Here is a 13,368-nt window from a genome sequence, read left to right as displayed (position 1 = left end):
TAAGCCATTTTGCCATCAGACAAGCTACTTGATTTGTTAGGGATTTTTGTTTGTGTGTTCATTTTACTCCTGTGTCAAAGTCCTAATCTGTTATTAGTGTATTTATAGGTAGGAGTTGGGTACATTATAAAAAAAGAAAATGCAAAGTCACATAATGCAATTGTTTCTCTTTGTTTTGTTGCGAGATATGTCACCGGAAGTTTATGATATTTGTGTGAATTCAAACTACTGCATGTGGCCTTGGATGAGTGTACTGTGTAAAGATGTTTTGCCTTTGCTGTGTAATGCAGAGAATCTTCTCTGTCAATGTGACGTTAGAATGATTTTGGGCAGAGCGTGGATAATAACACAAAACCTCCATGTGTTAACTGATGTCCTTTTAAAGCGGGTGCTCTCTGTTGTGCAGTATCAGGTGCTGTACTAAGGTATACGAGCAGTGAGATCTTGCCTTATTGTCATTATGTAGTCCATATCAAAAGTATATAACATTATATACTTCAGTTATATTAAACGTATGTTTGATATGCAGTGTAGCACATGAAATTTGCTCAGGGTTGGTGCTTGATATAGCTGTCTTTTCATTTTTCAGGTTCTCAAGTGAACAGTGAATGTTTCAGGTACTTCGCCATGTCTTTGCAGACAGAGAGATTCATTTGTTGAATAAATGAACGGCGTGACTCATAAACATGTATTTGCTGTACCTCTTTCCTTTGCAGGTTTTGTTCCTTGTATTTTTCTTAGTGAATAAAATAATATATATTAATTGTTTTGGAGAAATTTAATATTAGGTACAAATGTGTCTTTTTTTGAACAGGCTGAAAAGAGCTACAAAACTTCATGCACTGAGAATTCCTCAATACATGTCCAGCTTTATCTGAAGCCATATTGTTCAGTGACTGATTAACTGATTGACTGATTGACTGACCAACCAGTTGATTGTTTGATTAATTGATTGATTGACTGATTGATTGATTAATTGATCGATTGTCCACTTGAAGTCCCTCCTGAAAATATAAATGTATTCTTCTGCGCTGAAATGTCACAAAACTTCTGACAAAACGTGTGAATTTGATTAAGGGTTACAGCTCCCTCTCCACAGGAACAAAATGACCTGATTCTAAAATACTCGAAGCTGCCCCAATTTTTAACTCTCTAGAATTTTCTTAAGATCTTTCATCACTCTTACATCTAGAGACAGAACTGCAAACAGCATAGAATATACAACCATCCCCTCTGGTGTCCCTCTGTTCATGAATATTCACACACAATTAAGAGGCCAACTAAATTCTTAATAGAATTAATAACAGAATTCTTTAAGAAATGGTCGATATTGTTGCTAAATTGTAAGTTAATTTAATTACAAACTTTTATGAAAGTTGTTTATAATTGTAAACGGCATCTTAAAAATAAGTGATATGTTGCTTTTGCTATGATGAATAGATTAAACAAATGTTCTGTAATAAAGTGAAAATTCAGAAAGTGGGTGCTCTTATAGTTTTGATTAGAATTATTTATTTGTCTTACATGAGGATTTAACCAACTAATCATGCTGCCCCCAACAGGCAATGGATAATAATCAGACTACATCTCAATATTCAATATACTCAGTTTTGTCACTTAAAACTCAGTAATCATATTGCTTTATAGTGAACAGAGAAGTAAATAGGTTTCATTACCAGCATACCAGCCTGAAATGTTAAAATAGAGAGACCTAAAGAATACTGGTTTGAATAATGGTTTGGGCCAGAAGACATTGTGTTTATACAGCGAGATGACCTTCTTCATTATGGATGAAGGTTGTAATTCTTTGTGCTCCTAAACTGTGACCGCCTTTGTACCCTCTTCCCCCGCCCTCTCCATCTGGGTTTAAGATACCAGTGCTGTGTGTTATGAGACACACACACACACACTCTCACACACATACACACACCTTGATAACTTTCCTCATTCACCATCCTTATGACACACTTGCAGTTCTCTGACCATCTGGCTGCCCATATGATTCCAGAATGGAAAAAGCAGTATATCTCTTATGAGGTAAGAGCATTAACCTTTTGGACACTCCTGTGAACCTAGTGAATTAGTCCTGTGAATTATGTGTGCTTACAACAGTTCTGTGTCTCTCTTCTGAATGAATGTCAAACAAAATTGCATTTCAATTTATTTATCTTAGCTAATCTTTTTTTTTTTTGTCTCTTTTTTTTTTCCTCAGTCAGCATCTCAACAATATTGTCTAATCCCCAAAATCTAAAACATTCTCTTTCGAATAACAAGTGGTTTATTCATGTTGTAAAGCTTCCATTTCTTAGTTTAGTTTCAGAGGAATGATCATACGACTGATTAGTGATTATCACCATCACCAAATGAATGTCACGGTCTTCATTTTTTTTTTCCTCTCAGACCCTGAAATCTCTACTGATTACAGAAGATAAGAAAGACTCTCATCATGAGGGTAAGCATACCGAAAAACTTTGTCGGAGAGCTTTAGTGGAGTGGAGGGAACACGTAAACATAACAGATTCCTCTACTGTGGCGTCACACATCAAGCTAATCTGTTATATCTGTTACATCTGTTATTAGACGGCTTTGCCTCTGACATGTAAGCTCATATGAGTGAGGGTTTTTTTTTTTTTTTTTTCGCTGTTGACTTTTCATTCACCCCATCAGTTACACAAAACACTGAGGGGTTAAGTCCTGTGTCATGTCTGTTTTCATCAAAACACAATAGTGTCATAGGACAATTTATGGTTATTCAATATCACAGTAGTATGTTCTCATTAGATATTCCCCTTTGTAACAAAATACTGCATGGAATTGGACTGTGTATGACAGGGATTCTGTCTATATCTGAGGTGATACAGGTCAAATCAATAATTAATGACCTTACTCAATTCAGAGTCCGTTGAGAGAAGAGGTCTCGAAGGTGTGAGGTATGTTGTGTGGTTTAGAATGAAAATAATCAAGAGGCAACAGAAATGGGAATAAACAAATCCATGTCTGTGCTCTCTATTAAACTGAAAGTTGAAAAGCAATATTTATAAATTGGAAGCAGTTAAAGTCTATGCCATCAGCTGAAATGTCTGAAAAATACCCACCCTGAATGCGTTTGATCTTTTCTCTGTTATATTTTACAGTATAACCCAATGCTATATCCAATATCCACAGAGTCTAATGGTTCTCAAAAGCACCAAAAATCTCTCCACGAGGAGTTCTTCAAAGCTTGTGATAAAGAACTGAGAAAGGTGAACTGCTTCTACTCAGGTGAGACACACAACAACAACCAATCGCAATTCAGAAATTAGTCCTTCATACGACCTTGGTAGTACATACGCATGGTTCTGCTTTTTGTCTGTGTCCCAGAGAAGTTGTCCGAAGCCCAGAAGAAGTTAGCTTCATTTGGAATAATAGCTCCGGGCGTTTCGGAGGCTGAAGTGGACGAATGGGGCAACGGAGTGCAACACCCGTGGATGCTCTTAACATGCCGAAGAGGACCTGCCGACCCGAGACAGCTGAAAGCGGCAGTGAGCGAACTTTACCTGAATCTATCCTTCCTGCAACGCTACCAGGTAAGAAAAATTTTGAAGTCCTTTAAAGAAATTCGATTCCCTTGGTACCAGGACGAAGCAAAGGGCTTGTTTTCCCTGACAAAAACTGAGACTTGTTTGTGACCGAAACATATTTTAGGCGGGGCGTCTCAGTTTTGAATTCTTTTTGTTCTAGGGTTAGATTTAACCCTAAACTGTGAAACTGTTTTTTTATGACCTTAATATTGTCCTTTCATTTTCGGATGTTTCTGGTCCTAAAAATCAAAATGTTCAAACGTGCTAGCACCAAGCTTCCCTGGCTACACATCGTCTCTTTGTAGGAGCTGAACTACACAAGCTTCTGCAGGATTCTGAAGAAGTACGAGTCCATGTTTGAGTTGGGACAAGGCCTAAAATGGAAGAATGAAAAACTGGACACCTCCCCTTTAAACCGTGAGAAGGGGCAATGCCATCAACTCATGTCTAAACTGGAGGTGACAGTAGATCTTTTTTTTTTTTTTTTTAAACCCCCCAGTCCCATAGACAATACTAACGGGACAAAAGCATCATACAAATAATATAAAACTTCAAATTCTCCAATTCCTGAAATGTATCCCATAGATCTTTATGGTCCAGTTGGAAGGTGGAGATGAACAGAAGGCACAGAGGAGGCTGGAGGTCCCTCCAGCGGACTCAGTACAGGTACAACCCTCTGTTTCAGTGAATGCAAGCTGGCATGTGTGTTTATGTATTTTATATGTATATGATGGTATATGATTTATATGTATACAATTCTGTATGTAGGTTAAGGGAAAATTCAGACTGAATCAGTCATGAATTGTGTCCACATGGAACACAACATAGCCCATTTCAAGGACACTGTGTTAAGCTTTGCTATAAAGAATTCATGAACTAATATCTTTGGTCATAAACGATTTCTAAACTATTAATCGTATACCAGGATGAACTACACCTATGCTGCAAAATGTAATGATGTTACCTCATGACATAATGATTAAAATGGATCATGGGTACAGTATTTTTGTAATCCATGTGGTTGGGCAGGATAATGTCTGTTTTAAACTTGGCTTTAATGTCCCATGATCCATCTTTCACCATGCCAAGGCACTTCCAGTGTGGACAACCTTTCGTATTGGTCTGATGAGTGGAATCCTGATCTCCTCACTGGTTTTCATCGTTTTTAGTGGTGAGATTTTACACTGCTAGTTCAGCAAGATGAGTGAACAATTCTATTTGACAAAAAGAAACAGTTATCCAAGGTCATTTGTAAGTAGCAGAAAGTTACAAGTTTTCTATGAGCAAATAAATTAATATGTCTGAATGTTGTTATCAAACTGACGAATCCCACAGTATATTTCCAGAGTGTATTTCCTGAGTGTATTTGCTTTCGCAAAGCCCAAAATTACATGTAAAGAACAGAAAAGCCCTCAGATATAAATCTCCTCATTCTTGCTCTGCATCCTACAGTGAATGATGTCCTCGACTGGGAAGATCTGTGGCCATTACTGAAGCTTTATAGAGGGAGTTTCCTGCTCATTGAGTTCCTCCTCCTGATGGGTGTGGACATGTACTACTGGAGGAAATCAGGTGTCAATCATGTTCTCATCTTTGAACTAGATCCTCGAGATCACCTGCTATATCACAATGTTTTGGAGGTGAGCATTTCAAAAATTTGATCCTTTTCTCTGAAATGTTTTTGCTGTGTATGTGTTAGTTTTTGTGAAACTGTCCAATACTGTTTGCATGTAAAGAAAAAAAAAAGCATTATCAAGACACCTTGGAGGGAATGACACTCAAAAGTGTAAATTTTGCGAATATAATATATTATGTACCAAATAACGACTGAGTTGACAATTAAAGACTCTCTCCTTCCTCACAGGTGGCTGGAGGCTTGGCTGTATGCTGGTGCTTCAGTGTATTGGCCTGTCTGCATCGCCCACTGCTGTCAATTCCACCGCAGCTCCACCCACTTTTCTTCCACTGTCTCCTCCTCCTTCTGCTTCTCAACCCTGCAGTCACCTGTTACTACAAGGCACGCCATTGGCTGCTGGCTTTAATGGTGAGGCCACCCATTTTGTATCACAGTAATGGTGTGTAGTATCATGATAAGTGGTGAGGGAAGCAGACTAGTCATGGTAGGGTTGTGAGACACACACACAGCGATTCACAACCTGGACCCCAAGGTCATTCTGTGGTCATATGACCTGTGACACAGAAAGCATCTTTCAGCTGCTAAAGAGCATTAGATAAATGAACATGTAATTACGCCATTTGTCCAAGGATCATTCTGAGGGGTACTTTAGATGAAATGTGAAGTATGTTATATCACATTCAAATAGAAGCACTCACTTGATATTTGTTGTAGTATTGGGCCATTAACAATTTACAAGAATATATATATATATATATGTGTGTGTTTGTGTGTGTGTGTATATATATATATATATATATATATATATAAACAGTTACATCTCTTCTAAACAGACAGCCAGGCAGGGAGACATATACCCTCAGTGTCTTCCTTCCACACTCTCTTGTTTGGCAGTGTAAAGTACTACTGCCTCCGTTCCAGCCGGTGGGGTTTTCAGACTGTTGGTTGGCAGATCAGCTCAACAGCCTTAGTCCACTGTTTCTGGGCATCTGGGATCTCCTCTGTTTTTACTCCTGCGAGCTAGATTGGAGAGATTTCAACTCGGTCAGATCTCCACCTGTAGGTGAGAAGCCATCAAAAATCCGCGTAAAATGACCCCGATTTCCCTTTCTCATTTTCGTTTTCATTTTCATTCCTTTACGCATGGATGTTCCATCTTTATTGGCAAAAATGTTTTTACACTGGCTTGCAGTGTGAAATGCTTCCAGATACTTCTCAGTTCTGGTGTTTTAGCTGTCTCCAAATGAAGCATTACCTACAAATGACTAGATCATAGATTACACAGCAGAATCGTGTTTAGACATTTTAGTAAAAAAAAAATATGTTTTTTTAAATACCTTTCCTCTTCGTACTTTTCCAGAGAGCCTGGGTTGTAAGCCGTACTCTAAGGCGGTGACTTGTCTCCTGCAGTGTTTTGCCCCGTGGCTGCGGTTTGCTCAGTGTCTTCGGCTTTTCTGGGACAGTGGTCAGTCCATCCACCTCCTCAACGCAGGAAAATACTCCTCCGTTTTCCTCATGGTCACTTTCGCCGGACTCTACAACAAGGCGAGAGGCACGTGCTGATTCGTCCTCACCATCCCACACAGATCTGTTCACCAGGCCACATGCAAATATGATAAACACGTACGCAACAGAACAGGGTTTCCTGAGTCCACATAAATATGTATGATGCTTATTACAAATGTCTGTCTTTTCATGCCCATTTTCTCTCTTATAAACATCATTTGTAAGTCTGCTAAAACGTGTCTGTATTGTAGAGCAGCCCGGTCCGGGTTTGGAGGTGGAGGTGTACATGTACCTGTGGGCGGTGGCCACCTGTGTTAGTGTACTGGTGACAGTATACTGGGATATTAGAATGGACTGGGGACTGCTGAGAGGGAATGGCCTACTGAAGGAAGAGTTGGTATACTCGCGACAGGTAAGTACACCTGAAGTAAATGTGAAATGCAGAGCAGTGGACCTGTGAGATGTATGCACATAAAGCTACAATCTGCTGGATTTCTTCTATTCACTTTCAACTGATTTTGTTGTAGATATTGACCTTAAAATCTTAGTGTCAATTTCTCACACCTTTATATTACCAGGTTAATCTCTTTAAGTACAAGATTAGTGTCTTTAGAAAGAGCCCTGAGAAGTATTCAACAAAGCAAGACTTTTCCATTAGCCGAACAATTTATGTCAAAGCCAAGACTGTTTAAAAGAGGTATTCTTTAGCATGGTGCTGACTTTTGACTCAGGCTATCTTAGGCCAAATGTCAGTTAACTGAGAAAGCCTGCTTGATAAATCCCTGTTCATATCCCTCCACCGTTCCTATTTCTGCTCTTCGGGGACCAAAGTGATGGTTTTACGATGCTGAAATGAAAGACTGCCGCTTTAAATTCACACGTGGCCCGATCCGATCACGCTCACAGCTCCACGGTCCTGTTTCAGGTTTATTACTACAGTGCCATGCTGGCTGATGTCTTTCTGAGGATTTCTTGGGCTATAAATATCCTCTTGGCTCAGATGAAGGACTCAGCCTCTGCAGTCACTGTCAGCGGTGTTCTCTCCCCGCTGGAGGTCCTGAGGTTTGATTGACATTGCTCTTATCCTAACAGAACGATACAAACCAGCGGCAAGGTCAGTGATTGGTTAATGCGTTCGCGCCATGCACCAATCACGAACAGAGTAACTGTTTTTAACATAATTAATAGGAGCTAATTGTCGTAATAAGTCTGGTAACTATTTATGGCAGGGCATGTCTGAACACCTAATCTATGCTAAATGAAGAGCGTAGTGAAATATGACCTTAGTTTTTGTTTTTTTTTTAATTTTGCCAGACGCTGCATTTGGAACCTGTTTCGCCTGGAAAACGAGCACCTGAAAAACTGCGCGCTATCTCGAGCGGTCCGTGATTTTGATCTTTCGGCGTCTCAGGAGAGCACACGGGGGCACTCCCTCTTGGAGAAGCTTATGGACCGTGAGGAGCTAGACAAGAAGGAGCACAGCAAGAGAATGCTGAAGGATATGACCTCATGTTTACCTCTCAAATGTTTGAGGTGATTTTCTGGGCAAACGTCCATTAGCTTCACAGGTTTTTTTTTTTTTTTTTCACTTGTGCTGTGCCCTCACTTTAGCTAATAGACAGGCAAATGACAAACAGCCATAATCATTTTTCTAATTGTTTGTCTCTTTGCAGAGCAAGAGTCAGAGAGACCAAATTATCTGTGGAGGTAACAGACGTGATGTCACCCTCACCTGTATAAAAAAACAATAAAGGACTACGTTATAACTTCACAGAAATATGAAACATTTTAACTGACTTTTTGGAGTGTTGTGGATTTCTAGGTATGTCCATAGTATTTAAATGATCTCAGTTACACTGATAGTGACGACGTGACTGACACTATTAACTCCATATAAACAGTTCGTGCATAATGAATTTCGTGAGAAGAGGTCACCCAATGAACCTAGCACTCTCTGTGGTATATTTTTAAGCATTTAACCATTAATTTATGAGGTACTTTTTAACTCTGGGTTGTCAAGCAAATTGATTAATTAATATAAATTTAACCATGGCAAAAAATTCAAAAGACTACTGTTGTATACCTGATGCTAAACTGATACGGTAATTAATAAACTCTAGGATTATGTCCCTCAAAATAACACTGCTCTTTATTTCATATCTTCACATATACAGTAATATCATTATCTGACAAATACTGTATATCTCGTTTTTTAAAGTCCAGTCTAGCTGATATGCAAAAAGCAAGCAGGCATTAATTATACAGTAATTCAAGAGAAATCATGAAATGAGAGGAAAAAAAATGTGAGAGAAAATTGAAAGTCAAAACAGTTCATTGAATATGTTTTTTTTTTCTGTTATCAGACCACTGTCCAGCTCAGCTGGCCCTCGGGGGTCATCTCGCAGTGTTGTAGTCCAAACTCATCAGTCAGTCAGTGTGTTGTGTGTTGTGTTAAATTAGCAAGAATCTTAAACTGTGCGTCATGCGCCGGCCTGTGATTTGGCTGTATTTCTTTTTTCTTTTTCTTTTTTTTTTTTTAAATCATTTGTTTTTCCAAGAAAGGCAGGACTGAAATGCAACTGCTAGCGTATCACATGCAATTGCAAAACCAACGGACGCTGTCAGGAAGTGTGTATTGCGTTTGTGTGTGTCTGGCTGTGTGTGTGTCTGAGAGAGCAAGAGAAAAAGAGAACGAGAGAGAGAGACAGAGAGAGACGGAGAGAGAGAGAGAGTACCTGTGTGCCTGCGAGTGTATTTTATATGCGCACATTAGCGTATTGTAAATGTGTGTGTGTGTATGTGTGTGTGTATACTGGTGCGTGCGCGTGTGTATGCGTACTGATACTCATATTGCGTGCGTACTGATCATAAATTACTGCATTGTTTCTTATGGCTCCTTGCAAATTCGTATACAGTATTTTCTCCGACACCACAGTTCTGTCAAGAGAGTCCTTGACGTTCTTTGCATCCTCGATGTCGCAGCCTCAGGTTATCACTCAAGAGGTATGAGTGTTGCTTTTGGAGAGAAGAGGAGCTTGCGTGTGGAGAGGTGTAGAGTGTTAGAGACTCCCTAGTCATCCAGCGCTGGTCTCTCATTTACTTGTTCCTCGTGTTGTGTTTTCGGGCTGCCGGTGGAACCTTCGTCTGCTCTTTTCCCGCTGGGGTTGAGGGTCACCACCCCTGCTGCCCTCTCCGACCTCTCCTCGCAGTCGTCTCCGCCGCGGTCGCTTCTGGACGTCTCCATGGTAACCCGTTCTTCGCCCGTAACGTGCGTGCCAGTTCTCAGGGTCTCGGAGTACAAGTGCTGCTCCAGTCCGAGGTTCGAGGCGGCGATGTGTTTGAATTCGGCTTCGAAGGGCAAGGCGGAGCTAGGCTGGGAGCCTCCGTCCGATTGGCTGAGGATGATGGCGCTTCTGAATGCTTCCACCCCTTCGGGAAGCATCGACTTGATTTTCGGGAGCCATCGTTTGCGCACTCGCCGAGCGTTGGTGCACATGTCGGCCGCTATCACATTCATTTCACTCTCCTTAAAGTTTGGAGCGAAGTTCTGACAGTAAACTACAGGGCAAAGAGTGAAAGGGAAATAGAGGGATAGTAGCATCAAAGTAATCAACAGTATCATCAGTATTTAACCATATTTGCACTTCAAATGTAAAAAAAATAATAAGGTGAAACCTAGTAGTGAAATGAGTAAATAGCTAGAACTGGTAAATTTCATTTACACATTTCATGCAGTACCAGTCCAACAATCCATACAGTGATGCATGTCAATTAAAAAAAAATAATGTGATACAAATAAGAGACATTTAAGCAATGCTTTCAAGAACCTGACTCATATGCTGTTAGGGGAAAAAGCACTGGAAAGCACTTAGACACTTAGAAACCGCATCAAACAGCACGTACTGTTCTGCAGGCGTATGCTCACTGACCCCCCCCCCCAACCTCCCCTCTCTCGACAGTGTCTCAAAAGAGCGTCCTTATTTGTGAAACAATTCAGTGATTCAGACGATTTGAAAAGACATAATGGCACTTACGTTTGACAGTGTTCAATATGCGACTGTCCAGGGGTTTTCGGTTGGGATCACAATTAGAAGAACGTATGCCAGTCCCACAGCTGTCCGCCAGTGTGTTCCTATAGACGCGATACCACAATCAGCCACTAGAGGGTATATGCACCAAATATTTCTAAAAACAGTATGCAGGCAATATGCAATATTTATCAAGGAGACGAGATTGTGTGCTGTGAGTGTAAGCTTTTCAACATCAGTCGCTAAGGCTAATAACATTACATCTTCGACTTGTACTGCACTACCGGCGATGTTTAGTAGTGTGTTTGTTTCTCATAGACTGACCCTCAGTTGACTCTGGACTGTTACCCCCCAAACAAACACTGTTGTTTCACTGACCTGTCAAAAAATGCCGCGAGTAGGCGACGCAAAAGCACTTTGTGTTTGACGCCAGCACACAGGTGACAGTTCATCAACTGGCCTCGAGTCATGAATACACCGGAGCCTGGAATCAATTCAAGTTTAGCTTCTCTAAATAGCGTCAAATACAGTGAAAGTCTGGGATATCATGTCGGTTAGCAACTGTAAGGCGTTTTAAAATATGCAGCACGAAAAGTAACGTCACTGTCTGGGTCTCTTTTTTTTTTTTTGGTTTCGGTTGCAGTCATGAGCACAGGAGCTAGTTTCACTGGGTAAATTCCACCAGACCACGCACTGTCACAGTGTCTCTCAGTTTATCTTTTACACAAAATTTCCGATGTGTATGCTGTGATATAGTTTTGGTCTTGTACAGGACTCACCTGCAATTAGTTCGAGTCTCTCTCCTGGATCTCCTTCAGTATATAGCGCAGGATGACAGCGATAGCCAATCTGACTGATAAGCCCCGCCGGGAGAGCTTCCCTGTCCCCCCCTAAAAGCACGCAGTACCGGCTCTCCAAGGACACAGGCAGAGAGGAAACCTCCATCTTCTCTTGCACTAAGACAGCAAAAGCAAAAGACAAAAAGTATAAATAAATATATATATCTCAAAAAAGTCATAGATAATGTATTTTTTGTCCTGAACTCTTAAGATGTCTAGACAGTGCTTCTAGACATAGTGAGTGAGGAAAAATTACTGTTGTAGAGGGAACTTGAGCCTCCATAGAGTTTTCCATTTGTGATGCTCTCATAAGAATCTTCCTCAAAGTCCTCCTCCTCATTTTGGTGAGACGTTGGGCTGTCTGTGGTGGGGAGGCTGGACGCCCCAGGACTTGGGTGGTCCCTGGAGAGTTGTTCGTACGAATGGGTGGCAGGTAAGGCACCATTTCCGCCCCCACCTGTGTAGAACAGCGTGCTGCTTCGAGCCAGCCGCCCCCTGAGACCGCGAGCGTCTTCTTCCACTTGTTTGAGTTCGCACACGGGGGTCTCCAGTGTCTCCTCCTTGATGGTACAGGACGCCCTGGTCTGGTCTCTCAGCAACAGGCCAGAGCCATTGTCATTTTCGTTGTGGCTCGGCGAATCGTCAGCTGCAGAGGTCTGGGAGTCACAGTAGGGGGCACTAGCTTTGAACATGAGATCCATACCTCGTTCCACGATGTTCTGGATCTGAAGGTATCCGGCCGTGTACATCACCATCAACTGGTCACTAGCCGAAACAGTCATCCGGCCAGTGTAACAGAAGGACAGGATCTGCTGGAAGCAAGATGGAGCCACGGAAGAGGGAAGTTCGAAGAGGGTCTGCGGGCTCTCGCTAAACAGGTCGCGAAAGTACAGGCTGCTAGCGGCCAATACGGCGCGGTGGGCTTTGAAAGCTTGGCCGTTTACCATTATGGCCACATCACAGTGCTGGCCCAAAAGCCGCTGCTCGTTTAGGCTGTCCAGAACGGCGCTGCCAAAGTTTGGGATCTCCACGTGGAGAAGCTGGGACATGGCGACTACTTCAGATCATTGGTGAGGATACAATTTGCTTAACACACATCTACAAGTTTGTAGAAGTAGGTAGAAAGTAGGGTGGTAGAAGGAGTGGAAAAAGACAGATGGAAAAAAAAAAGAAAGAAAGAACATTTCAGTGAATGTAAACAAGAAAACTCCCTTCCAATTATTATTCTATTACCAAGTAACATGGACCAGACTTGTGCTATTGTTTTACCCTGTGGCACATTCATAGCAAAATATTATGCTGACAAAAGTCTGTCAGGTTTTCACAATACCACATAGCTTACTGTATTGTTATTGTACTATTGAGCAAGTCAGAATGAAGGTTTACTGGAGCACTGTAGTCATAATAAGCAAAAAGTGACCCATAAAACCCCCTGTATTCACTGTCTTCCACTCTTTCCTCATTCACCACCCCCCCCCCCCCCGTTCCTCCCCTCCCCCGATGTTCCCACCACTACCTGACCTCTACTGTGGTGTCATCTGCCACGGCAGAACGTCGGCTGGCTCCACGTTTAATCTCTGCAGGAACAGCGAGAGAGACATTTCAATCCTTCCCTTCTCTTCTCTTTCCTCGTTCAGGACTGAGTTAGCAAAGAGGAAGAGAGAGAGAGCGGGTGAGAGAGAGAGAGAGCGAGAGAGAGCGTCTGTGTGCAATCGATGCACCATCGACTGTATGTGACAGGGGGGGGGGGGGGGACGCTATAGGCACAGACACAGAGACGGGGGGGGTGGGGGGGTGGG

General features: G+C 41.7%; 2 protein-coding genes across 2 annotated transcripts; one reads left to right on the top strand and one right to left on the bottom strand.

Annotated features, from left to right (window-relative positions):
- Positions 1 to 1,947: 1,947 nt before the first annotated feature.
- Positions 1,948 to 8,239, top strand: LOC115827873 (xenotropic and polytropic retrovirus receptor 1; the record flags this gene model as incomplete). The annotated part of the gene is made up of 13 exons (XM_030791777.1): positions 1,948 to 2,037; positions 3,135 to 3,261; positions 3,361 to 3,566; positions 3,866 to 4,018; positions 4,146 to 4,226; positions 4,650 to 4,731; positions 5,013 to 5,200; positions 5,425 to 5,604; positions 6,091 to 6,259; positions 6,557 to 6,748; positions 6,954 to 7,114; positions 7,628 to 7,764; positions 8,017 to 8,239. Coding segments are annotated over 13 exons (1,989 nt in total), but the record flags the coding sequence as incomplete, so codon positions are not given.
- A 1,533-nt stretch (positions 8,240 to 9,772) lies between these two features.
- nacc2l (NACC family member 2-like) lies at positions 9,773 to 12,618 on the bottom strand. The gene is made up of 5 exons (XM_030791950.1): positions 11,826 to 12,618; positions 11,510 to 11,686; positions 11,109 to 11,214; positions 10,737 to 10,834; positions 9,773 to 10,260 (listed from the first exon to the last, which is right to left on the bottom strand). The coding sequence occupies exons 1-5, from the start codon at positions 12,616 to 12,618 to the stop codon at positions 9,773 to 9,775; spliced, it is 1,662 nt and encodes a 553-aa protein (XP_030647810.1).
- Positions 12,619 to 13,368: the final 750 nt, after the last annotated feature.

Source organism: Chanos chanos, chromosome 14, assembly GCF_902362185.1.
Source record: "Chanos chanos chromosome 14, fChaCha1.1, whole genome shotgun sequence".
Classification (NCBI taxonomy): domain Eukaryota; kingdom Metazoa; phylum Chordata; class Actinopteri; order Gonorynchiformes; family Chanidae; genus Chanos; species Chanos chanos.
This window is presented reverse-complemented; position numbering and strand designations above follow the sequence as displayed.